At 34.1% G+C, this 26,835-nt stretch overlaps 1 protein-coding gene across 2 annotated transcripts in view; it reads left to right on the top strand.

Annotated features, from left to right (window-relative positions):
• Positions 1–26,835, top strand: part of THSD7A (thrombospondin, type I, domain containing 7A) — a 382,662-nt gene that overhangs the window by 278,858 nt on the left and 76,969 nt on the right. For both annotated transcript variants that reach the window (XM_012720969.1, XM_012720970.1), the window contains exons 7-8: positions 16,647–16,841; positions 25,655–25,889. In XM_012720969.1, coding sequence (XP_012576423.1) covers positions 16,647–16,841; positions 25,655–25,889 — 430 coding nt within the window. The remainder of the gene's footprint in view (positions 1–16,646; positions 16,842–25,654; positions 25,890–26,835) is intronic.

The following is a 26,835-nucleotide window of genomic DNA, read 5'->3' as shown; positions in this document are numbered from 1 at the left end:
GCGGGAATCGAACTCATGTGGAAGCGGCCTTAGATTCTCAGTGCTGTGCTTTAACCCGCTGCGCCACCAGGGAGGGCCCCCATTATGTTTTTTAACCCCACACATATATGGGTGAGATTTGCTGCTTTTAGGCTTGATCTGCAGGATTTCTTTACTTATAAAAATATGGTAATATATACTGTTTCTCAATATTAGTATAAGTGTTACATATTTAGTGCAGAAATATGGCTCTTAGAAGTATAATCCATGTGTATTTACCTGGTGCAACAGGTGATAGATCACAAATCTATAATAAAATCTCTATAATTGCCTCATATAGTTGAAAATATTTAAAGTTAACAAATGTTACATTCCTAAACCCCTGCTCAGTACAGTGAAACAATGCTAGAAAAATTACCTCTGGTTAACTTGTGTGACTTTGGGTAAATCTTGTCTTTTCCTTGGCTTAGTCTCCTAAGTAGATTTCTCCCACATCTGTTCTGTGGACACTTCTCTGATTGTATGCATACAACACTGTTCTCTTGGAGAATCACAAGAAAGGGTAGGTAAGTCAATCAATTTATTCTCACTAGTAAGTGTTACCTTAGGCATTTTAGTCAACTCCCGTGCCTTAGTTTAATTCTCTAGAATGTGGGTACAATAGTCATGTTTACCCCACAGATTATTTGAAAATCACGTACGTTAAACAAAATCCTATATAAATGCTGAGGGCCTAGCACATGCCAGTGCTTATTAAATGTCAGCAATTATTCCAGTTTGTGATTTAATGTTCATGTCCTTTAGTCTGAGAATCAAGAGCTTGGTGTTCATTTCTTTCTATTTCTGATTCTTTGTAGAATTTATCACTTGAAAATTTATGGTCTTATTAAAATTATGACAAGATTCTCCTGTTCAGGTCTCTGTTATTAGTCTTTGCATTGACTTCTGAACAACTTAACTTGTCTGCAAACCTTAGCTGCTCAAATCCTTTATAATTTCTGTTTTGGATATTTCATCTCATTTCTTTTCCCTCCTGGCTTTGTAAGTCCATCCAAACCCAAATACAGTAGCTTATTATCCCTACCCTGAGGGTAAAGACTTCAAATATCTTTTAACACATTACCTGTGAAACTTGTTCTGCATGTCTCTTCTCTCCTTGTTTGATCAAATAGACAGACTCTGTTCCATCTTTTAGATAACACGTAAGCCAAACACTGTTTAAGGTTTCTCTAATTCAGTCATGGTTTTGATTTTTTTTAATAGCTCTTAGACAGCATTACTTTGGCCTCCCATGCTAGAAGATATAGTTTCACATTAGAAAGTATTCAAATTGATCTTATATGGATTTCATTATACTGTTTATCAACTATTAATACTATAGAAGTAGGTGTTAAAATGCTCATAGTTCACAAGTGATTGTTACCATGGTTTAGCAAAACAGCGTATTATGTAAATTTTTTTCCTTTATTTTCTTATTCAGTTTTTATTTTTAAGTTTTACGCTTATAAGTAGCTAGGATCAATTAGTACCTACGCCTTACTTACTAGTTACTGTGTATTTTTCTAAACCACAGATTATGAAAGTATTATGTAAACAATGGATAGTGCAAGGGTATTAAAAATAGAGCAAAAATGTGAAATCATAAGTCAGATAAATTTTATGCAAGTAAGTTTTAGTTTGTAAGTAAAAGTTATTTTTGGTTGTTTTGTTCTGTTTTTTAAATTCCTTCCTTGAATGTACTGTTTCTGGCAATTTATCAAGCTACAAGCTTGTAAAAAGAAATGCATCAAAGGTCAAGTTGCTCATAAAAGCATTACTGAAATGTCAGAAACAATTATACTGCATAGAAGAATAAACCACCAAAGAAATTAAACAACCATTTATGAAAATTTTTGTCTGTACCAGGATTCCATTTCCCCGAATTACACTATTAATGATTTCCATATAATATGTTCATCAGAATTGATATTTTGTGAGTGTAGGTCATGCTCTGAAAAGGAAGGCCTATTTTGGCAAATGCGCTAGTACAAAAGATTTAGGTGAAATCTATGGCTAATGATTTACTAGTTTTCATCAAGTGTCTACTAAATTTTGTGTTGAAAATTATTTAGACATAAAACTCTGAACTTTGGATTCCAGGCTCATGGTTTGAAATCCTCCCTCTACTACTAAGTAGCGGATACTATGTGGCAAGGAAAATAAAGGGATTCTCTATTTCAAATGTTGATAAATGTTATTTTAAAAATATGTGCCACTTAAATTATCACAATGACTGCTTGGCACAAAGTAAGTATCATTCTCAAACAATCATAAGTTTTTAAAGGGAAAAAAATGAAAGAAAGATGGTAGGTCATCTTATTTTGAATTTCAGTCATTAAATAGAATTCAATTGGAAAGAAGCTTAAGACAGGTTCACAGCTTTTCCCATTTTTTTACAGTTCCTTTTTGAAATTGTAATTTTGAAATGGGAAATTAAGAAAATAGGACTTATAAATAAATTTTTTATTTCATCTAAGGATTTTTTCACAATATTTAACAAAATGTTCACTGAATAGTTGCCTTAACCAGTCATCAGTAATAATCAGTATGCCTTCGTCTGTATACCACCATATACTAACTGAATTATAAGCATAATATTTACATGAGAAAATGGCATAAGATATTTTGTGAAAACTAGGTACTTTTCTATTTAAAAAAAAAATTACTCTTATCTTTAAGAGGAAAATGCCCCAGTACCACATATCTGTACTTGCTTTTAGACTTTGAGGAAAATTACATTATATGTCTATTCATATAAACTATATGTGTGTTTTCTTTCAGAATAACAGCTGTATTTTATTGATTCATTATTAAATATTCCTCCTAACACTCATCAAAATGCCTTATAAACTGTATCATATTGCCCCCAAATGTCCCTATAAGGAAATTCCTGCTATAAAACTTCACTGCATGTTCATAGAAGACTGAGAAGTCAAAACAGCCTACTCCTGTTTTCTTAAATCTTTAAAAATAACCAACATTTGCTTCAACTCAGGGCTTGAGATCAACAACAACAAAAAATTATTTGAGATAAATTAAGGTAAATAAATACAGTAATCTAACATTTACTTAATTTAAAGAGTATATAGAAATTCTATGGAAGTTTCCTGTGAACTATTAACCCTTCTTTCCTACATATTGGCATTTCATCAGAAATGAGTACGTGGGATAGCTCACACTGATATGTTGAAATCATTTCAGATATTTTTTTTCTAATTTTGCTGAGATATAATTAATATATAACTAAGATGCCCAACGTGTTTATTTGATACACTTACATATTGCAATATGATTACCACTATAGTGACAGCATAATGCTAAGTTGAATTAATGTCAGAAAGAGACAAATTATGAGCTCACTTATATGTAGAATATAAAAAAATCCAAACAAAGAGTAAAATAGTGGTTACCGAAGTCTCATAGGACACGGGGGATTAAGAGATGTCCAAAAATAAAATGTAAAATATTCCAATTAGAAGATAAGTAAGATAGGCTATAATGCACTTATAGCATTGTGATTATAATTATGATATTATAATGTGAAAATGCTGAGAGTCAATGTTAAATGGTGATTATGTGATATAATGGAGACATGAGGGATCTTTTTCAAATAAATATTTTTAAGAATTTCCTTTGTGGGTCCAACTGAGTGATTCTCTGATAGAATATGATGATAGGCTATTTAGAAGACTCCTCCTCCACTAGGTTCAGAAGTCTGTGAGCCAGAGTAATTTTTGATCAGGCACAGGTACATCTACATTTTCCTTTATTTTTGAGGTATGTTGACTGGTTTCTAGATTTCATATTAACCTGTCTTACATTTACCTATTCCTTTATCAGTTGGTACATATATGAATGTCTTATTGAACCCTCATTTTCCGCAAATGTTCATAATTCAAGGTTTGATTTTGTTGATTTTTATAGACTCTATTTCAGCTGCTAAGATGATGATGCCCTTTATCAGCTACATATATTTTTATTACTAACTCTTATGACTGTTATTAACTCTCAGATGGCCCTGAGCAACTTTTTATAAGTGTTAACCATTGATGAAATGGAATGTAAGTTCCTAACACTTTTGTGGTTTTTAATATGAAAGTGAAAAGCTATCCAACTAATTAAAAGGATAACTGTTCCCCATTACCAAGACTTCATTTGCCCAAGGATTCTTTTCCTATGATTTGCTAGCAGACATTTATTCCACCACACCTATAAATATTGAAGGGGCAGCCTGTGATTTACTCAGCTGTAGCTCCCAACCTAATCTTTACGGTTCCAATTTTTAGTGTTTCTACATGTGTGTCATAAAAGGACAGAGTGTGATCTCTGGAAAATGTTAATAGTGATGATTAATTATTTGAATTCATTTCTGCCTCAGAGTGCTCCTATGTAGACCAGTCTTCTGTATTTTACTGCTCTTTTTCTCATTTCTACTTTGACTTCATTCCCTCAAAACCATTCAAAAATCATTACATTCAAAATGTCTCTTCTTATAAACTAGCAATCTCTACTCAGGATCTTAATCCTGCAAGATCCCAAAGTCAAATATAGATCTATTTAATATTTTTGGTAATTTTCTCATTACTCTATTGACTTGTTTGCACCTTGTGATCTTCTAATAACTACCTTAGAATAACTATTATTTCATATTTGTGACTATGAAAGAGATTCCAGGTTATAGATGTGGAGACAAAGGGGTGGCAAAAGTTGTTTTCAACAAGTACATTTACAAATTAAAATGGGTTTTTAACATAGTTCTAAAGGATCACTAAAGGCTTAAAGTCATTTGTTTCGAGGTAGTGGGGTCCCCTGAAACTGGTTTTTTGAAACTATATCTAGAACATGGAAAAAGAACTTGCTAGACAGGTAGGGCAAGTAGGGGCAGATGTTCGAATGTCTTAGAATACAACAGATATGAATGCATGATAGGGAGACATTAGGAGATATAATGTAGTCATAGCAGTGTGATCAGCAGACTACTTTGTTGACTATTTACAGACAGATTGGAAATGTGCTACTCCCTCAGAGAAAGAATTGATGTAAGGTAACCAAAACCTGGAAGAGTGGGAGAAGCAAACAAGGCAAAATGAAAAGCCACTCTGTGCACCCTTATCCACAACGAGCCCTAAAGGTTCCATGTGAGACTGTCTGGGATAGTCCTGAAGATGACTTAATGTGATCAAGGGCAAAGTTAGATCAGCACAGGAGTTATATTTCATCATAGGGTAACATGAAATTCTAATAAAACCTTTATGTGGAACCATCTATTTATATGAGCTTTTAACATTAAATTAACTTAACCAATAGATTATAATAAATGTGACTACTTTATTGATGGTATTGATGACTCATTAAAATAATCCTGATTATGTAGTTTCTTTCATTTAGTATCATAATTTCTCTCATTTGGTAATGTAATGTAGCTCACTGTAACTGTATCATAGCACTTCTAGAAGTTTTGTTTATTCTTGTGTAGAAGATGCCTGAGAATCTGTGATGCCTAAAAGTACTTGTATGCCACTTAATTTGGAGCTTTTTAAAGTCAAATAATTCTGTCCATGAGGAAGAAGGGAAATAAATATAGAATGCCACATGTTTGGGCACTTATGTTTGATATGTTTAGTATGTTAATATTCTGTAGTATAGCTGTAGTTCTGTATTTCCTCACAAAACGAACACTTTAACAAAAAAGAAAATGTTCAAAATTACTGAATGATCAATTTATGCAATGAGGCTAGTACAGTGGTACTTAGCATTACTTTTTTGCAAATACATTTTCTTAAGCAGAATAGGGAAAAGATGGCTAAGCACATTAATACATGCTGAGTGAAATATAGTGATGTTTAGGTTGGAACGGGATTCCATTTTCTCCCTTACCAACAGTTTGTTGTTTCTGGTCTTTTTGATGCAGACTATCTTCCTGGCTATGAGATGGTATCTCATTGGGGTTTTGATGATAAGTGCTGAAGAAAATGTTTTCACATGTCTATTGGCCATCTTGGAAAAGTGATTTATCTTCTACCTGATTGGGATTATAGTTTTTGATATTGTTGAGCTATATGAAGTCTTTGTAGACTCTGGATACAAGCCTCTTGTCAGATTATGATGTGTAAATATTCTCCCCTTTAGTAGCATGTCTTTTCATTTTAGTGATAATGCATTTCTGTGTGTGGAAGTTGTTGGTTTTTTTTGTTTTTTTCATTTGATATAGAACCAGTTGTTTATTTTTGTTTTTTTTTCCCCCTTGCTATTATAGTCATGTCCCCAAAGCCAGTATCACAGTGTTTGTGTTTCTTCCATGTATTTTATGGTTTCAGGTTTTAACATCCAAGTCTTTAATCCATTTTGAATTAATTTTTTGTATATGCCACACGATAGTGGTCTAGTTTCCTTCTATTACTTGTGTCTGTCCAGCTTTCCCAGAAATATTTGTTGAAAAAACTTTAAAGTCTGGGTGTGAAAACTCTATATTTTTCCTCTTTTTGTTCCCATTAGAACTGCATTACCTAACCAGCATCTTTTGTGATTCCATAAGAATTTCAATACCTTTGAAGTATGTCATCAGAACTTTGATAGGGATTATATTGAATCTTTATATTGTTTTGGCTAAAGTGGCCATTTTAAAAATGTTCATTTTTATAATCCAGGATATCTGGAATATCTTTCCCCTTTTCTTACGTCTTCTACTTTTATTAACAAACTCTTACAGTTTTCACTGTAAATTTATGGAAATCCTATCCTATACCAGACCATAATGGAAAAACCTTCAGTTTTTCACCATTGATAATGATAATAGATATAAATTTGTTGTAAATGACTTTTATTATGTTTAATTATGTTCCATTTATCCCATTTTTTCAAGAGTTTTCTTCATAGATGGATGTTAGTTGTTATTTTCTTGATATTTATTGATAGAACTGTATGGGTTTTAGCTTTCTGTTTGTTGATGTGATGAATTACTACACCTTTGTGCCCCTGATATGAATCCCACTTGGTCATGGTATATTATATATTTTAAAATTTATTTATGCATACAAGAACTGGGGTGCAGGCCAGAAATGTGAGGGGTGAAAAGATTCACCAGGGACAGAGTGGGGAGCCGAACAAGCAGATTTACTGAAATATGCTGCTGAGGGGAGCAGCAGATAAGGCAGGAAAGGTCTGCTGTGCCATGTGGGTCACTTTCCTGGCCAGTGATTGAACTTATACCACAGTGACTGCTGATTGCTTCACAGTGCTGTGTCTTAGCCCCTTGCACCACCAGGGAGGCCCTTGTGTATGATATTTTTAATGTACTGTTGGATTCAGTTTACCAAAAATTTTATTGAGAATATTGCATCTAAATTCATTAGGAAAATTGATCTGTAGTTTTCTTTTTGTGTGTTGTCTTTGGTTTGGTATTAATCTGGATCTTATAAAAGTTGTTTAGAATTATTTTCTAATTTTTTGCAAGAAATTTAGCAGGATATGTGTTGTTTCATCTTTGAAGGTTTGGTATAGTTTAATTGTGAAGCCATGTAGTACTTGACTTTGGTTGCTTGGAGAGCTTTGATTACCCTTTCAATGTTCTTGTTTGTGATTGATTGGGTTAGGATTTCTTTCTTCCCTATACAGTCTCAGATGATGTATAGTTTTGAGAGTTTTTCCATATCTTCTATGTTACTGAATTTGTTGGCATACATTCATAGTAGTCTCTAATTTTACTCTGAATTTCTACAGTTTCTGTCCTAATTTCTCCTCTTTCATTTTTGATATTTACTTACAATTTGTCCTTTATTTTCTTAGTGAGCCTTACTAGAGGTTTATCTTTTTTTTTTTTTTTTTTTTAAAGATTTATTTATTCATACAGAACTGGGGTACAGGCCAGAGGCTCAGGGGCGGTGAGAGGCTTCACCAGAGACAGAGTGGGGAGCAGAACAGGCAGATCGACGAAGTACACTGCTGAGGGGAGCAGCAGGCGGGCCAGGAGAGGTCTGGCTCGCCATGTGGTCTCCTCCGGGGCAGGCGGCAGGCGGGAATCGAACTCATACGGAAGTGGCTTCAGATTCTCAGTGCTGTGCTTTAACCCGCTGCGCCACCAGGGAGGGCCTATCTGTTTTTTTTTAAAGAACTAATTTTCAGTTTCCTTGGTCTTTTGGACTGTCTTTTTAACTTCTATTTCATTCATGTCTGCTTTGGTTTTTATAGTTTCTATTTTACTGATTTTTGCCTTTGTTCTTTTTCTGATTCTTCAAGATGACAGAAGTTATTTGTGCTCTTATTTCTTGAGGTAGGCCTATATTGCTACATATATATCCCTCTTAAAAATTTTTGTTGTATCCCATAATACAACTTTGGAAAGATTCGTTCTTATTGGCCTCAAGGTGGTTTTCTAATTTCTTCCTTAACCCATTAGTCTTTCAGTAGTGTGTTATTCAGTCCCACATATTAAAGGATTTCCCTACCATCTTTTGACAGTTGATTTCTAAATTGAAATCATTCGAGAAGATGCTAAATTTGATTGTAGTCTTTGTAAATTTGTTAATAAATGTTTTGTGACCCAGAATATGGTCTAATATAGAGAATGTCCCATAAGCACTTGAAAAAAATATACATTCTACTTTCTTGATGAGCTGTACCCTATAAATATCTATTAAGTCTATGCAGTCTAATTCTTTGTTTAAAGCTATTTTCTCACTGTTTATTTTCTGCTAAGTTAATCTATCCATTGTTTAAAATGGAGTGTTGAACTCTCCTACCACAAATGTGTTTATTTGTAATGTCTATTTTCAGGTTCATTAAATTCTTTAATGTATTTTGGTACTATTTCATTTGGTAAGTATATGTTGATGAGTTGTTATGTCTTCCTGTTGCATTGTTCCCTTTATCATTATGTATTGTCCTTCCCTGTCTCTTGTTACCTATTTTTTACTGGCAAGATTGCCAGTGTGATATAAGTATAGCTGTTTCTGCCTTCCTTTGGATCCATTCACTTGTAGGATTATTTCCCTGTCCTTTACTATAGCCTGTGTTTATCTTTGGAGTTTGGGTATATCTCCTAAACAGAACAGAAAGTTGGATTTTGGTTACCAATCAAACTAGATATTGTGTCTTTTAATTGATGAGTTCCATCATTACATTTAGAGTGATTTATTAATATATGAAAATCTGTTGCTACCAATTTATTCTTAATTTTTATGGTTCAATGTACTTTTTTTAATGTATATTCCTTTCTTTGGTTTGAAATGTATGAGTTACTTTCAATTTCTTGGTAAGATCATGTAGTGTTTGCAAACTCCTTTGTGTTTCTCTATGTCTGAAAGGCCTTTATTTCTCCCCATATGTGAAAGAGAGCCTTGCAGTATAAAGTAGTCTTGGCTGGCAGTTTTATGTTTAATTATTTGGAGCATGTCATGTCAGTCTCTCCTTACCTGTCTGTTTCTTCATAGAAATCCAATGTTGGCCTGATTTGGTTATCTGCTTTTTCACTTTACCAATATGAAAATTGTTTTTGTTTTGAATTCTTGGGAGTTTTGTTACTATATATCTTGGTATAGAGCTCATTTTGTTTAGGTGCCCTGGAGTTCTCCTAGCTTCCTGTACTTGTACATTTATTCCCTTCTCTAGATTCAGGAAATTTCCCTCCATTATTTCTCTAATACTTTTTCTGTTCTTTCCTTCTTTCTCTTCCTTCTTTAGTATTCCTATTATTCATAAGTTGTGTTTCCTCAGAGTTAGATTATTCTCAAAAAAAATTTTCACTTCATTGCTCTCTTTCCCTTTCTATCTGTATTCTTGGATCACTTGCATCAAAAAGTACACCAACTCATTTATGCATTTAATCTATTTGACTTCATAACAATTTTTCACCCCCTGTGTTTTTTCTTAATACCCCAGACCTTCTTGTTCTCTAATTGAGAGCATCATTTTCTATTTGCTGTTTATTGATTTTATAGCTAAGGACATTAATGTGTACCTTTTTACAGTTTTTTTGGGGGGTGGGGAAGGGGACATTCTTCCATTTCTTTGAATTTCTTTATTATGACAATTTAAAATTTTGTACCTACTAGGAAGAACATATCCTCCATATCCTCCATGTCTTTAAAGTTGGGTTCTGGAAAATTATTCTCCCTTTCTGTTGTGTTGTTTCCCTGAGGACTCATGTGATCATTTTTTGGAGTTTTCCTTCTCCCTATTATTTGCTTTGGTGCCCACCCACCATAGGTGGGGCATCTGCTCAATGTTCAGTGTTACTCAATGCTCAAGGGCCTCATTGGTCTGGGTGGGCAGCTAGTGGTGTCATGTTGAGGTTTTAACATTCTTATGAGATTCTGTTAAACTGACAATTGGAAATATTTTCATAAAAGCAACATGTCTTGGAAATCCAGACAAAATTTTCCCTCATCAAGCATTTACTGCAAAACTTTTAAGTAATATTAAAAATTAGGAGAAAAAAAAAAGTTAGGAGCCTAGGAACTTCAGGCATAAAGATACTGAATAAGATAAAATATCTGGCCAGGAGGTGCTCATAGGTGAATAGAGAGAAAGGTGAGTAAAAAGACAATTATGAAAAGTGTTCAAATTAATAGTTCTGCAGTGCAGCAGCAGCAGAGAAGCTAGCATATAGCCTATCTTGTGAATTTAAGAACATGTTCTTTCAGGAAGAAAACCCAGTCCAAAAGATGACTTAGCAAGAAGGTGTAGACTTGGTAAATAGTATGCCAAATGGCAGCATACCAGTTCTGCTTGGAAAACAAGTAGTTTCCTTCAATTAAAATGTAATGAAAATAGGAAGCAATAAGAGTTGGTAAAAGGATTTCTATGCCATAGTAAGTAAATAAAGACTTTAGCTAATAGTATTGGGAATTTGATATTTGCAAATTAGAAATAAATCTTTGGGACCAAAGTGGAAAATAGACTTCAGGGAAATGGGATATAGCAATAGGCCAGAGAAAGGATGAAATAGCTCAAAAGAAAATCAGGAGATACTTATTGAAACAGACTTACTATCTGAATGTAAACAAAAACAGTGCAAGGATTGAACTTTATTTGGAAACTTCCCATTTAGATTAAGAGACATGTAGCTTTTCTATAAGAAGGCTAAGCAAGGAAGGAACAGTCAGATGATTCAGTAAGATGAAAGTGTTGCTGGGCTGTAAGTCTTATATTTGTTGTAAAGTAAAGATGGTTGTATGAAAATCCTTTCTGGAAAGGCGCAGGGAAAGATGACTATGTCAATTCTTCCTGGAATTTTTGTCACCAGTAATAAGCACATAATGACTTTTACTATCAAAAGTCAATATGAATTTTGAAGATAATAAAAATTTCTGAATTATAGAAAATGTATCAACAATTGTAATAATTTTCGGTGTTACCATAGGATCTGTATAGGTCTGATAAGAGAAATCAGAACCCAAATTATAATACTGAACATTTTCTAACTAAAATGTAGAAAATTTCTGTTTATGACTTTGCCCCTTTCTTTCTCCTTTCTGTCAGCTACTCTCAGTTTCTTTATGCTGATGAGTTTTGGTTTTGCAGTGCCTTCTGAGGTCTATTGCACATAGTCTACTATGACTATGAAAACCAACCGTTGCAACCTGTGCATTTCTGTGATGATAAAGAAGTCAGAATAATGCAAGCATCTAGCAAGTAGTGCTAAACATGTATGTGCCTTATGTTAAAATACAATTATGTTATTATTTATAACCATTATGTTTTAATGTATTGTGTCCTAGGCTCAGTTCCTAAATTATAAAAAAAAAATGAAACTATAAAAACCTTAATAAACCAAGGTTTATCATTTATATTACATTTAAGCCCCAGCACAGTGAATGCTGTAAGCTTGCATGCAGTTTACCAGAAAAACATCTCTATCTTCTGATTTCAACTCTCATTTTGTTTTATTTCTGTGGAAATCTTCATGATTTTTTAGTGTAATTGTTTCAAGCAGATGTTCTATTCTCTTACCCTGATAATAGGAAACACAGTAGAATGAATGGAGTTATTTTGGAGAAGTTCATAAAAGAGCTCGGTGCTATTCATGAAAATAAACTAAGGAAAGGGAAAATTGACGATTACTTGAAGATGTTGAAATACATGTTAAAATTGTTGGAAATTATGAATTATTAAAAACATTCTGAAACTTTATTTTGTGAACTTAAACTAGGGGATCCAAACTTAAATATTTAAATATGGCTTTGAATTCATAAAAATAAATAAACCAATAGTCACATTTTATTTCCAAATAATTTGTATCACAAGTCTGAACCAGCTAAGCTTCAGTTAACACTTCAAGTTATGTGTAAGTTATGCCATGTAAACAATAGTTTATTCATTTGGTTCTGTGCTAAATATTTCATGTAAATCATACCTTTTTTCCAGGTTTGGTTTAAAAGCCTAGAGCTTCATTGAAAGAAAAAAAAATACATTTATATAAATATAAAGCAATACTTTGAAGCACTTTATGTTAGTAATGTGTGCCAAAATACATAGTATGATTAATACAAATTGGAACGTATGAAAGATTCTCTATTTTTCTGACAATACATTCATAATCTAGCAAAGGAGTTAATTCTTATAATGCAGAAAGAAAAACATGTTGCATTAGTCTGTGCCTATATGAGTTGTAGAACTACATCATTCACTGTAATGATAATGGGTAATGTCTGCCAGATTTATTGGAATGTGCATGCAGATAATCAGTGTCTCAAATGGTTCTATAATGGGGACATATGGAGTTTGAAATGCCCTAGCAGTAGGGCAGCTATATGAAAATAATGGAATTTCCAAAGTGCTAAGTAGCAAGGTTTCTGTTTCTCTGTGTGGGAAGATATTTGGATATATACATGTTTATTGCAATATATCCTATGAACTATAATGCCAAATGATTCTCACCTAATTGATTTTTGTAAGCAAAAACAGGCTTTAATGTAAGGAAAAGGGATAAAAAATATTCTGTCAGTTCTTCCAAATAAATACTTTATTTCCATGGTCATATTAGTAAAAGAGGCCCTCCCTGGTGGCGCAAGGGGTTAAAGTGCTGTACTGCAAGCCACTTCATTGTGGAGTTCTATCCCCAGCCCCAAGGTGATCCACATGGCACAACAGACCTCTCCTGACCCACTCACTGCTCCTGTCAGCAGTGTACTCCCTTGATCATCCTGTTCTGCTCCACACTCTGTCTCAAGTGAATCCTCTTACCACCCCTGCATTTCTGGCCTGTACCCCAGTTCTGTATGCATAAATAAATAAATCTTTATAAAAGAGAGAGAGAGAAGTAACAGTCTTAGAAAGTGGCTGATGATGACAAATTATGGAGCTGCTTAGGCTATCCATAGACCAAAGTACTGAGGGTTTTGGGGGGAAGGGTATTGCCCATGTTTTCCATATAACTTAAGTCAAGAATGTTGAAGATTTACCTTAAAAAGACTATAATTGACTACACTTAGCAGTCAATTAACTGAGTTACAGAAGTATCAATTACAAAGTCAAAGATTTGAAAGATTCCATCTTCTCACTGATCCCTTCATGCTTATTCAGTGTCTCTAAAACAAAATGTATAACCCAGAACATTTCAACAACATAGTCATGTTCTGAAAAATGTGTCATTAGGTGATTTTGTTTGGTGTGGACTTTATAAAGTGTAATTACACATAGCCTTCTATACCAACCCAAGTGCTGTTTCTTGATTTTGTAAACAAACTTTCATCTGTAAACTCCTCAGTATCACAAATTCTTCCTATCATCATACCAGTAAAAAAATTAGGCTAGAGAATTGGTTAGAAATCAATTCGGTCTTTTCTTTAGTAAAACATCTACTATTTGACAGTTAAATTTTGTCTGGTTTAATTTCCATTAAAATAAAAAATACAGACTAATACCTCATCTACACATATTCTTTTTAAAAAATTATTTATGCATACAGAACTGGGGTATAGGCCACAGGTGCTGGGGCAATGAGAGGGCTCACCAGAGACAGAACGGGGAGCAGAACAGGCCAATTGATGAAGTTCATGGCTGAGAGGAACATTGGGTCGGTCAGGAGAGGTCTGCCGCGCCATATGGATCACCTCCTGGGCGGGGATTGAACACATACTGAAGTGGTTTTAGCTTCTTAGTGCTGTGTTTTAACCTGCTGCGCCACCAGGGAGGGCCCTGCTACATATATTCTATCTAGAAAGAAGTCCCATAGAGCACCAAGTATTGGTAGGTATGAAATTCAGATGAATTCATTTTGGAAGTTGGCCTTTTAAGAGGAGGTAGTCTGGTTCTAATAAAAGTAAAGAAAACAAAGGCAGAAACATCCGAGAGCACTTATTCTCAAATTTATAAGCATATGAATCACCTGGGAATCTTTTTCTAACGCATGATTTAATAGTTATGATCTAAAAAAGAATGTATTTCTATCAAATTCCAGGTGTTGTGTACACTGTCTTTCCACTGGAAAAAAGTATTTAACAAAGTACTAGAGCATTTGAATGCAAGACAGTCTGGAAAATATTATACTTAGACCTGTATTTTTGTAGTCAAATAGTCGCCTGACACAGGATCTTCCTTGTTCCTTTGCTTTGAATGCAATCTAGACAGTTATTGATAGACTTTTCACTTTTGAGTATAGTCCTTCCAGACCCTTCCATTTTCTTGTTTCCATGTGGCAGTCTCTTGGCTCCAGCTGGCTTAGAGTTCATCATATGGTTGGTCTATTCTGTGCATATTCAGGTTATTTGATTCACTTACAAGTATCATACTCTGCTGTCTCTGCAAAAATCAGCTCAAAAGGTAGCTAAATACACTAACTAAAATGTAAGGAAATCTTAGATTTTGTAGCCAATGTGAAAACTACATTCTAGAAGGAATGTGCCTAACTGAGCCAGATGAGTGAAAATAGTTAAAGTAAGGTAAAAGACAAAGTTGGGAGGAGGAGGGAGAATAACTGGAAAAGCAAGAAAAGTTAAAATTGTACATCCTTGAGATTTGCACCACAACATACAAAAATAAATCACAAAATACAAATTTACCTAATAGCAAACTCTCAGTTACTGCAGAATGAATTACATTTTCTTGAATAGAAATTATTAATAATCAGAAATTGCTTTTTCTCCATAGAATATTAGAAACAATATTGATTGTAAATAGAACAATCAAAAATTAGCATTCAAGAAAATAGGACATATTAAAGCATCCCTTTATGCTGAGGGGAAAAAAGTCTAGTTAGAAAAATAACCTTTGTTATATAAATTTTAAAATAATAAGTACTTTGCATTATAATGATTTTTATATTTTATCTACTTGCCTGTATAAATGTAGTCTATCATATTGTATTGGGATATGAATCAAAACTCCAAAGCCATGTTCTTAAAGAATTAAGAAGAGATTCCATACCATATTCCTCCTTCAGTATATGAATCACCTGGAAATGTCTTTATAAAGTGTAATTCAATGGGTGTGATCTGAAAAGAATGCATTATGGCTATCACCCATGAATGGTAATTTTCTTTGACTGAAAATTACATGGGTATATTTACTATTCAGGTTTCTATACTTGAAAGCAACTGAATAATGAATGATATGATTTAATTGTCATTTTAGTGAGTTTTACCAAATAGTTAGCAAGTCTAACAGTTTAAAATCTTACAAACTAGTAACTATTAATAATGTAAATGCATTCCAATTGACTTCTGATTTTGTGTCATGATTTAAGGCCCAGAAAAATAGTAACTGTTGGGCCCTCCCTGGTGGTGCAGTGGGTCAAAGCACAGAACTAAAAAGCTAAGGCCGCTTCAGCATGAGTTGATCCTTGACCTGCAGGTGACCCACATGGTGCAGCAGACCTCTCCTGGCCTGCCTGCTGCTCCCCTCAGCAGTGTACTTTGTTGATCTGCCTGTTACGCACCCCACTCTGTCTCTGGTGAATCCTCTCACTGCCCCTGCACCTCTGGCCTGTACCCCAGTTCTATATGCATAAATAAATAAATCTTTAAAAAAAAATTTTTAAAAATAGTAGCTATTGACACATTGAGCATTTCCATTTTTGAAATATACAAATAAGAGACTCTTGGCCCTCCCTGGTGGCACAGTGGGTTAAAGCAAGACACTAAGAAGCTTAAGCCACTTCCACATGAGTTCGATCCCCTCCTGCCCCGGAGGAGTCCACATGGCGTGGCAGACCTCTCCTGACCTGCCCGCTGCTGCCCTCAGCAGTGTACTTCGTCGATCTGCCTGTTCTGTTCCCCACTCTGTTCCTGGTGAAACCTCTCACCCTCCACATCTCTGGCCTGTACCCCAGTTCTGTATGAATAAATAAATTTAAAAAAAAAAAGGGACTCTTAACCTTCCATCAATGAGAATTGACTTTGAGTTGTTTGCCTAGTAACAATGAAGAATAGCACAGTGAGCCACTCTTTCTCCCCTAAATGCTAAATGCCCAAGGTACACATCTATATTATGTCATTCAGAATTATTGTTTTCTGTTTTCCTGATTCTATTTTCTATGTTCTTTAACATTTGTTGATAGTAAGCAACACTATTTTAGTTTTCATTTTACTAAAAGTAAAAGAAAAATAATCAATTCATCTGGGCATGCAGATCAATTATCCATTCTATATTAATTCAAAGATGATAGACTTTGGTGATTATGTCTTTCCTAGGTGAAGAAGTTGAAAGACAGCTGTGCAGAGATGCCATCTTCCCTATCCCTGTGGCCTGTGATGTCCCTTGCCCCAAGGACTGTGTCCTTAGCACGTGGTCTGCGTGGTCATCTTGCTCACACACCTGCTCAGGGAAAACCACAGAAGGAAAACAGATTCGTGCACGGTCCATTCTGGCCTATCCTGGTGAGGAAGGTAAGGTTACCAACTTCAGAAGAGAATTTGGTTCCTGTCAGAAATTGACATTCATTGTCTTTGTTTACAAAAATCCACTCCAGAAATCCAGCAAGCCACAGAGATTTAATATTTGTTGACACATTGGGCATTTTGCTTCTGTTCCACAAAAGTAATCTGGAAAGTATACCTTTAATACAAGCAGAAAGACTTTTAAAGTGAAATCACTTTGTTTTCACTCCTTCCACATGATTCACATTCTTTCCACTTCAAAATGTTAACCTGTGAAAAGCTCTGAAAATGGCTCCCAAAATTCCAGGTGTCAGGATTCATTCTTTTTCTATATTTATAGTCAGTTTTTCCCTTTGAAATCACGCTCTGACATTAAAAAGGTTATAAAGGTTTTTTTTTTTAATAAACATCATGACTGTGGGTGGAATTTTTTATCCTTCAGGTTTTTGAACACAGACTCTGAAATGCAGAATTTCCATTCATAGATTGTACTCACTTTTAAAATATGTTGTTCCTAAGCCACTTCACCTTATTGGGGGAATAAAGGATATTTTGTCATATATTCTCTCACTTGTGCAAGCTTTATTGTAAAGAAATACAAGGCTCTTGGTAATTGTCTCTCATGCTTATATCGAAATGCTAATGTGGCCTCTGTGTGCTGGGTGATATAATGTCATACTTAATCTTGTCATTTTGGAAAACAACACAGTGGTAAAGAAAGCATAGAAATAAAGCACATTCTAGCATATTTAGCCTTGTTCTGTCTCAAGAATATAAGTGTCTGTTATTTAAATATTATCAAGCTAAATTATACTTCTCATTCACATTTAGCATTGATATTTCTATTTGATATAAGCCTATGTTTCTTTAAGTACATTCTAAAACAATCAGGTTTGGAGGCGTTCTCTGGATGCCTGGTTCTTTATATCCTGTTTGTGAAAATTTTTTATGATAGAAAACTGGTAGGATTTGGATTTGGAAAAAACTTCCTATCTGTGTATATAATAACTACACATAAAAAGGTCTCAACCTTGGTCTTCAGACATGAATGAATTAATTTCAGTCAACCGATAGGAATTTTTAAAAAACTTTATAGTATCCAAAAATTTTTTCTCCTATCTCTTTAATATAAATGAAACTATTTGCTACAAAAAAAGAAATATATATCTATTGAAACTAGCAGAAAAACATAACTTTAAGGGAGAAAAATTTATTTCCTTTGTTATCAAACAGTAAGTCTAACCTTCTATGGAGTATATCCAGACTTCAAACTCTATCAGCTCAGATTATGTCTTGGGTTTCATTAAAATTAGATCTGTGGTCACCCTGCTTCTTGTAAATCCATTATACTCCACAGACACTTGCTGTCTGACTCATAATGAGTGACTTTGTGCCCTGTGAGTCACATGGCAGAGATTTTTGCCTTGCTTGCAGAACTCACAGATCATTATTTCTATAGACATGATGCTTCACACTGAAAGGTCATGAAATGCTTTAAGGGCAGAAATTTATGATTGCTCTTTGATATGTATCATCTAGTTAGTTTTAAAGGGTGGGACTTCAATAATTTTTAATTAAGTCAAGTAGCTGTATCATAAGCAAGCCGTACTAGAAAATTATAGCTATTTATATAGTAAATCATAAGGGCATGATTTCAAAACAGCATTTTAAATGGAAGCTTTAGAAAAAACTATAGATGGGGAATCTGCTGCTTTTTGTCTGTGTTCATAACAGTTACAAAAATGAGTGTAATTATATTACATATTAATGAATTTATCGTCAGACACTAATAACTATTTGCTAGATATTGAGAAATGCTTTATTTGCTGCAAAATGAGTACTTCATAATTCTGAGCTATTTTTCCAATGATTTATGAATGATAATTGCAGGGAAGTTTTCAAGTATGTTTTCCTGCCAAATTAGATAAATCTTTACAATTCTACACACAAAAGGTCTTTTGGTTATTCCCCCAACAATTAGTGTTTTATGCCTCATAAATATTCTTAATTTTCTATAAATCAAATATTTATTTTTATAATAATAACAATAATATTTTTTTAAAAAATAGCAGGTAACCATAAATAAGAGAATTCTGCAAGGAACAGAGAGGAAAAACAGGGAAGAGAAGAGCACAAGGGACTGTAGTGAAAGTTCACGGGTGAATTGGTGTTGGAAATTTTGCAGGGAATACTCAGTGATGTAAAAGATATAAATAAAAGCATATTAAAATTACATGCTGAGTAAATATAGATGTGAAATATGATTTGCAGCAAAATAACATACAGGAAAATTTCATGTGCAAACTGTTTATCTGGATTTACAACATAAACCTCAACCTATTCCTGTATTTCAGTCATAATGTCATTATTAAACAGTATACTGAAGATTATAAAAACAGACTAAGTTGTGCTTCAGTAAGAGACCATCTAGACGTTCAGTAACAGATAAGAATAACTATTTTTCCCCTTGGGAATTTTGCTACAGTGTTGGGTGACTCTAAGGAAGTCTGTCCCCCATGATGTTTCAGCATTACACCTTTCCTTTTTTCCTTTTTTAAAAAACCTTCGTCACAACTCATACTAGAGAAAGAAGGTCTTTGGAGAATCCATTTGCTGGTGTAAAAGCATCAGCTACTAGGTGCATTCAGGAGTGATTTATGTCATTTCCACTAACATTTCATTGTCAAAGCAAATTATATACTCATGGCTCAGAGTTTAAACTAACTTCAGGTAAGGTAGGGGGATAGACTACTGGGGGGTTAGAATTAGAGGAGTACTTAATAGTCTATGGTCTTTGCCCAGGTTAATCTTCTCCTTGTGGTTGTGTGTGTATGTGTCTACAGCTATGTCTATATTCATGGATATATGATAAAAGACTATTCCATGAGTCCATGTGACCCAAATTTAGTAGATAAAAGTTCTCCTCTATGTTAAGATGTAGTGACTTTTCTTTGTTCCTACTAAAAGAAAGATCGAATATGACAAAGGAGCAAAGAATCTGTACTGGAACAGGGAAAATCTCTTCAGCAAGTGGTGCTTGGAAAATTGGACTACACTTGTGAAAGAATGAGACTGCTATCTCATGTCATGCACAAAAATCAACTCCAAATGGACAAAAGACTTGGATGTAAGATCTGCAATCATATAATACATAGAAGCAAATGTAGGAAAAACACTCCATGACATAAATGTAGGAAAAACACTCCATGACAGAAACACTATTGAAAATGCATGTCCAGAAGCAAGGAGTTTAGTAGTAAATTAATACAGTTTCATACAGTCTTGATTAGGTTTATGTAACCTATTACCAGCAATATCAGCAATATACAAAAACTGTCAAAAAAGGCTCCTTGTTGAAACTTGTCATTTGGAAAGCAAATTACAAATGGTAGGAGATAGTTAAATATACTAGACAAAAGTATTTCTTTATACTTAAAAGTACATGTGCACACATGCATGTATGTGCATTTCATCATCTAAACTTTGGTTTCTGGTTAAATAAATGTATTCACTTCACTTTTTAACATTGCATGATACCTTAGGTAAAAATCTTTCTCTTGTACTGTAGGATGTGCCCCAAAAGTTTCTTTAAAGTTATGGAGGGAAATAGTAAAAGAAAGCAAGTTTTTATTACATGAATCTGATATATTTTAATATAAATAGCAATAAGTTGAATTTTGTCAGTACTTTAAAATGTTAGATTTGTAGACTCTGATTTTTGAACCTAGAATATAGATTCTAAATAAATTTGGCTTAGAAAGAAAAAAAAGTATTTTCATAATATTTTTCACTGAGTGTAATAACAACTATCGTTAGATCTCATTGTGTAGTTACAATGTGTGGATAAGTAACCTTACAGATCAAGAATTAAAAGGATATTTATTTTGCAAAGTTCAAAATGACCTGAAATTGCAAGTTTATTAGCCATATTTTAGTATGTTTTTATACCTGCTTTGTACTTACAGAGAATAGATCCAAAATGAAATATAATTTTGCCATTTTTTCTCAAAGAATTGGTAGTCTTCAAAAACTATATTTTACACATCAAAACATTGAGGCAAAGCTATTTTAACGTGTTCCATTTTTATAGCTAAATGATTTTATTTTATTTTTAAAGATTTATTTATTTATGCTTACAGAACTGGGGTATAGGCCAGAGGTGTGGTGGGTGAGAGGATTCACCAGAGACAGAGTTGGGAGCAGAACAGGCAGATCAATGAAGTACACTACTGAGGGGAACAGTGAGTGGGTCAGGAGAGGTCTGCCATGCCATGTGGGTCAGCTCCCTGGCTGGGGATTGAACTCATGCTGCAGTGCCTTTGGAGAGCTTCATAATGCAGTGCTTTAACCTGTTGAGTCACCAGGGAGAGACCATGATTTTATGTTTTTAAGAACCAAGGGGCACTTATATTTCCTAGAGGGATTTAAAGAACATAAAGATCTATTATATGAGAACATATATATATATGTTATATATGAAAACATATATATGTTATATATATATGTTATATATAAGTATTATATATATCATATATGAGTATATACATATATATACATATATATACACTATACACATATATGTATATATTATATACAACACTGACTTCTAACTAAATACTTTCACATCCCTATCCTACCTCTATTGACTTTTGAAAAGGAGTTGTGCTTCAATCTGTCTTTACAGGATTTAAGCATTTTCCACAGTGGGAAAACTTCCACCTTATCTGTAAGTTAAAAAATGAGTAGAGGGGAACAGGGTCTGAAGGGGTGCTACCACAGAATCCCTGAGGCTCGGTGTAGCTAATTCACTTCCCCCAAATCATGACTTAGCCAATGTGCATTCACCCCATAGTGGTCTGCTATTATAAGGATTTAGGCTGCAGTAGCAGCCAAAGTTGTAGAGCATCTTAAAACTGCAATTCATAATACTCTACTAGCTTCTTCTTAACATGAATCCCAGCCACTTCTTTATCTTTGTTGCCAGTTACTTCCCCATGTGAACTCTGCACTCCTATTGACTGCATTATTATCGCTAATCCCCAAGGTCATATCTGTCTCCAAGCCTTGTTTTATTTAATTTGTTTTTCTGTATAAATAAAATTCTCCATTCCCAGAACTCTGTGGGAATCCTTCTGCCTCAAAATTCACCTATCTTTCTCCTACTGTAAGGCATTTTTCTGTCTCTCAAATTAATGGAATCGCGTGTTTTTGAATTCCAGTTATACTAAGTATCTCATTTAATGTAAGCATTATATTCTACCTGGAGTTATACTCATTTGTATGCTTATTTTATGTTCCATATTACTTTTCTCAGTTGTATTACATGAGAGTAGTAAAAACTGTTTCTCAGACCCTCTAGGTATCCCACAAAGCATCTGGCATAAACATTGCACAATGCACTCAATACATAGGTGTCCAGTAATGTTTAGAACATGGCTTTCTTGGTCTGCCATTTAAGTTGTATGGATTTCTGTGCTGGAACCAGAAACACTGTAACTGTTGAGATGTATCCTGAGAAATCTTTTGTGGGCTGGAGGAAGGAATAAGTTACTTTTTTCATATCTAAGAAAGAAGTTTCACATCATAGTTGGTTTTTATATGTGCATGGAAGTTTATAAAGCAGAATTTCATCAAGGTCTAATAAAGTCTTCCCTTTTGAGGTAATGATATGAATCCTAAATAGGCATGTGAGTATGAAGTATATAAAATTCTGTCCAAAGATTTCCTTTAAAAAATATGCTAAGCACTCATTTGTCATGAGTCACATTTTACAATTTCCCAAGTATTACAAATATATGCTCAGATGTTGGAATTATAACTTCCCATAAATAATAAATAAATCAGTGTTACATCTACAAATTTTTCTGTCATAAAAGTATTCCCAAAACAACATGACCAGACTGTCAATGACTGATTACTTGAAACCATGCTTTCAAAATTGCCCTATAGCTGTTATAATTAAGACTACATTGGGGTTTATCTATGCAAGTATCCTGACATCAGACCAAAACTGCTGATGTGGCTTTCATGTAGATGGGCACAAGAAAATAAATAGCCTTTATGTCTATAAACTTATCAGCTATCTTGCAGTTCCTTGACACTTTATGCTGATGTAAAAGTTTTTTCTTTGCAGTTTTTCCAAAGACAGCCAGTCAATTCCAATGTCAAAAACAATTCAGAGCTTTTAAATCACAGTTTAATCAGCATATGTATGCACAGTGAATATGCAATAAGAAAAAACATTTTTTATAGAATATCAGTGATTTTACTGTTAAGTATAAAGGTATAGGTAAAGTGGTTATATAAAATTTATGTGTGTGTATGTGTGTGTGTGTGTGTGTTTTGTCTAAAATTAACATGTTTGTCTGGGAGATAAAATTGGAAAAAATTTAGAGCCTCAGGGGATGAGCAATGGGAGTGCTCATTTACTTCTCCCCAATCCAATTAATATGTTTTTGGATTTGTTTCTAGCCAAATACTATACTTCTCAGAAGCTGCCAGGGTCATCGAGCTGTGTGATGAAGGGTAGGATGTGAACTGTCAGAGATGTTTCCACCTGCGTGAAAGGCTGTTTAACTCAGGCTATTCTGATGTTGAGCCCATATTCATCACTGCACAAGTGATTCTACATTGCAGTCAAATCCTCACAAAAACTGCCTACCAGTTTATTGCTGAACAGAGATTGTTCTTAGTTATAAGTGAAGTGAACTTGATCAGCCAAGGGAGAATTTACCCAGTTCTTTCTTGGACCATATTCCATTTTAGGATCTCTTAACTTTGACTCAATTTTCTCCTTTATTTTAACTTTTTGAAACTTGTTTTCATGAGATCTAAAGCCTACCCTACTATGATAGTCAACATTTCCCCCATTTACTATCACAAATATTAACATTGAAATTCCACATTAACAGCCAGTTTTATTCTGTTCCTAAGATAAAATGCAGAGAATACATAAGCTTGAATAGATCAAATTGTCAATAAAGCAAGTAATAAATTGCTTCGATATTTTGTGTTTCACAATATTTTATTTTCATAATTCATATTATAAATTGTACAGTGGTCTCCATAAATTCCTAGCAGCTACCAGAGCCACATTTAAACTGTACAGGCACATCTATTTTATAATTTTAACTCAGAGGGCAGTTGGTTATACAAAAATAAGATCCTACCTGCAAAATCCTTATTGAGGGAATAATACATAAAAAAGTGGTTGTATAATGACAACTCCTGACCATAGCCTTTGTTTAAAAGATGTATCTGTTTAAGCTTTTATCATTTCTGAAATTATTGTATTTTACAATGGATGCTTTTTAAAACCTCTGTTGCTAAGCAGCAGTTGTGACATAATCATAGTTTATCATGCAAATTTTGTTGTTCTGGTGGTAACAGTAATCCATAGTAATTCTGTCAAATACAAACAAATTAAAGGCCATTTGAGAAGAAAATAAACTCTAACTCAAATATTTTCATTGACTTCTTCAAGTACAATTAAAATAGAGTAACATCAAAATTTAAAGATGGGTCCCATTATCCTAGAAGAAAACCCTAGAAATAAGGAAGCACTCTTTTTAAGAAATTCTACTTCACCACCAATTTTTATCCCACAGGAGATGACATTGTGTAGAAGAACATAACCTTTGATGAATATGAGTTGAATTGATTCAAAAGATTTGGACATGGTGTAAAGAACTTTTAGGAATACTTATCCTTTCAATATATGTAAGAGTTTTGTTTTTTTTTTTTAACTGTGTAATAAGTCACACAAAACAATTCCAATAAGCATATAATTAAAAATTTGAATTAATAGAAGGCATTGTTTCATAGTTTAAATTGCAGCCCTTTCATTCTTTGTGACATGTAAAATTATTTTCTATCCCCAACGATAATACACAGTATTATCATTACTATGTGACTCTTCCAGTAATGCTCTGATAACTCAAAAAGCATCATTCTGTTTTAAACTTTTGTTTCTTACCATCCTTAAGCTATAAAAACAAGCATAACTTTGAAACTTACAAATAAAACTTTCAATCTGGGGGATAACATACAAGAGCCACTCTCCCAGCAATCACATAGGCTTCATTTGTGTATTTTAGCTTCTCTAGAAGACAATGGTATATCTCTTTGTGGTTCGCTATAGTCCCCTAAAACAAATGCAAAATACACCACATGGATTAAATTTTACCCAGGGAAAAATTCCAAATTATCTCTATTGATCTCCTTTGTTTCCATTGGTTGGCCTAGCAACCAATTGATAGGAAAAAACTATAAAGACAAATTTGGTTTTGTGCCCACAGGGTTCCATAAGATAGGGAAGCTATGAATGACCAAAATAGCCTGTTGATACGGCTTTTAGACAAAGAAAAGTAGACAAAATTCTGTAAAGAGCTTATTTGTACAACTTTATTTACCTGTTTCTGATAAGTGTGTTTCTCCAACTATGAGCTGGGAAGAGTGCCTTCCATAAAGGTTTATTTACTGCTTTCAAGGAAAACAAAGAAAAGGAGGGTCATAGAGAATTCCTGCTTTTATTTCTGAAGGATTAAGAGAGGTTTAGGGAGTGATTCATTTACCTACCCTTTCTTTAATTCAAATAATCAATATGCTACTTTGGCTTATCTTGGGGTAGCCTAACCTGGGACCCCACACCCTGCCAAATTAAGTAAGATTAATTTGCAACTTGACTTCCTGCCAGTGTGCTGATACATACTATAAACTAAACAAGTGACAGGTATAATTGTTAACCTGCTTAATTCTAAGGAACAGAGACAAACTTTCCTGGAGGCACTGTTTCTAATTTCTTACCTTGTCCATCCTTATAGGTGGAGTTCACTGTCCAAATGGCAGCGCTTTGCAAGAGGCACGCAGCTGTAATGATCATCCCTGTACTGTGTACCACTGGCAGACTGGCCCCTGGGGCCAGTGCATCGAGGACACCTCAGTGTCAGCCTTCAACACAACTACAACTTGGAATGGGGGTTCCTCGTGCTCAGTCGGCATGCAGACAAGAAAAGTCATCTGTGTGCGGGTCAATGTGGGCCAAGTAGGACCCAAAAAGTAAGGGCTTCAAATTGATGAAAGTAAATTTTGTGATCACTTGTGCGGGGGTGATCATTTCCCCTCACTTGTTTCATGTAATGGGGCATTGTGATGCTCAGCATACTACCCTCAAGAAAGATTTGTCTACATAAACCACTGACAAAGTAATAACAGCTTCAGTCTTATACCTGGAATCCATAAATCCTGTCAAAATCTTTGTATCTATTATCCACTTTCACTTTTATACAGCACTTCCAGCTTTTATTAACCTAGTGAGGCAGTGAGAGAAGTCTTGCTCTGGGCCTGGCTGATCAATAATGACAGCATAGGAAGCCCTAGAAGGGCACGTCATCCATGACCTCCTACGTGCCTTTAGGCAATGGTAGTGGCCTGTCTAGTTTAATTGGGTAGTAGCCTTTCATTTCCCGGAGAAAATACTAGATCAAAAATATTGTAGCCAAAGTTGTTACATCTTTCCGTGGCTAAAAGACCAAGCCATTTACTTGCAAGAGGAGCCTTGGGATAGGACTAGGATGAGTGTTCTGATAAGTAGAAAAACCATCAGCTTCTCACTGTGACTACAAATAGTTTAACAACAAAGCAAAGGATTTGAGAAAAGAAGACAAAACTAGAGGAGGGTGTGTAGATGTGCCCTATAAGAAATATAAACATTAGCAAGTCATCCATAACTGAGCTAGACAATCCTCAGAGAAAATGAATACATTTTCTTTAACAGTATATTCCTTTAACAGGAAAAAAAAATTAAAACTTTATCTTTAGAGCTTTAGACTGCATATACCTTTTAAAGTTAAGTCATCTTAGCTCTGTGAAACATGAAAAGTACAGTCAGTCTTGCACTGGTATAAAAATAGCTAAAATAAATGTTCAAGTGCTTAAATAGTGTTTCTGGTCTTAAACATGCTACATAACTAATTCTGGCCTCTGTTCTCAAAGTTTATTGAAA

Source organism: Condylura cristata, unplaced genomic scaffold (genome assembly GCF_000260355.1).
Source record: "Condylura cristata isolate star-nosed mole 26May11 unplaced genomic scaffold, ConCri1.0 scaffold00005, whole genome shotgun sequence".
Taxonomy (NCBI): Eukaryota; Metazoa; Chordata; class Mammalia; order Eulipotyphla; family Talpidae; genus Condylura; species Condylura cristata.
Note: the sequence above shows the minus strand (reverse complement) of the source record. Positions and strands in the feature narration are given on the sequence as shown.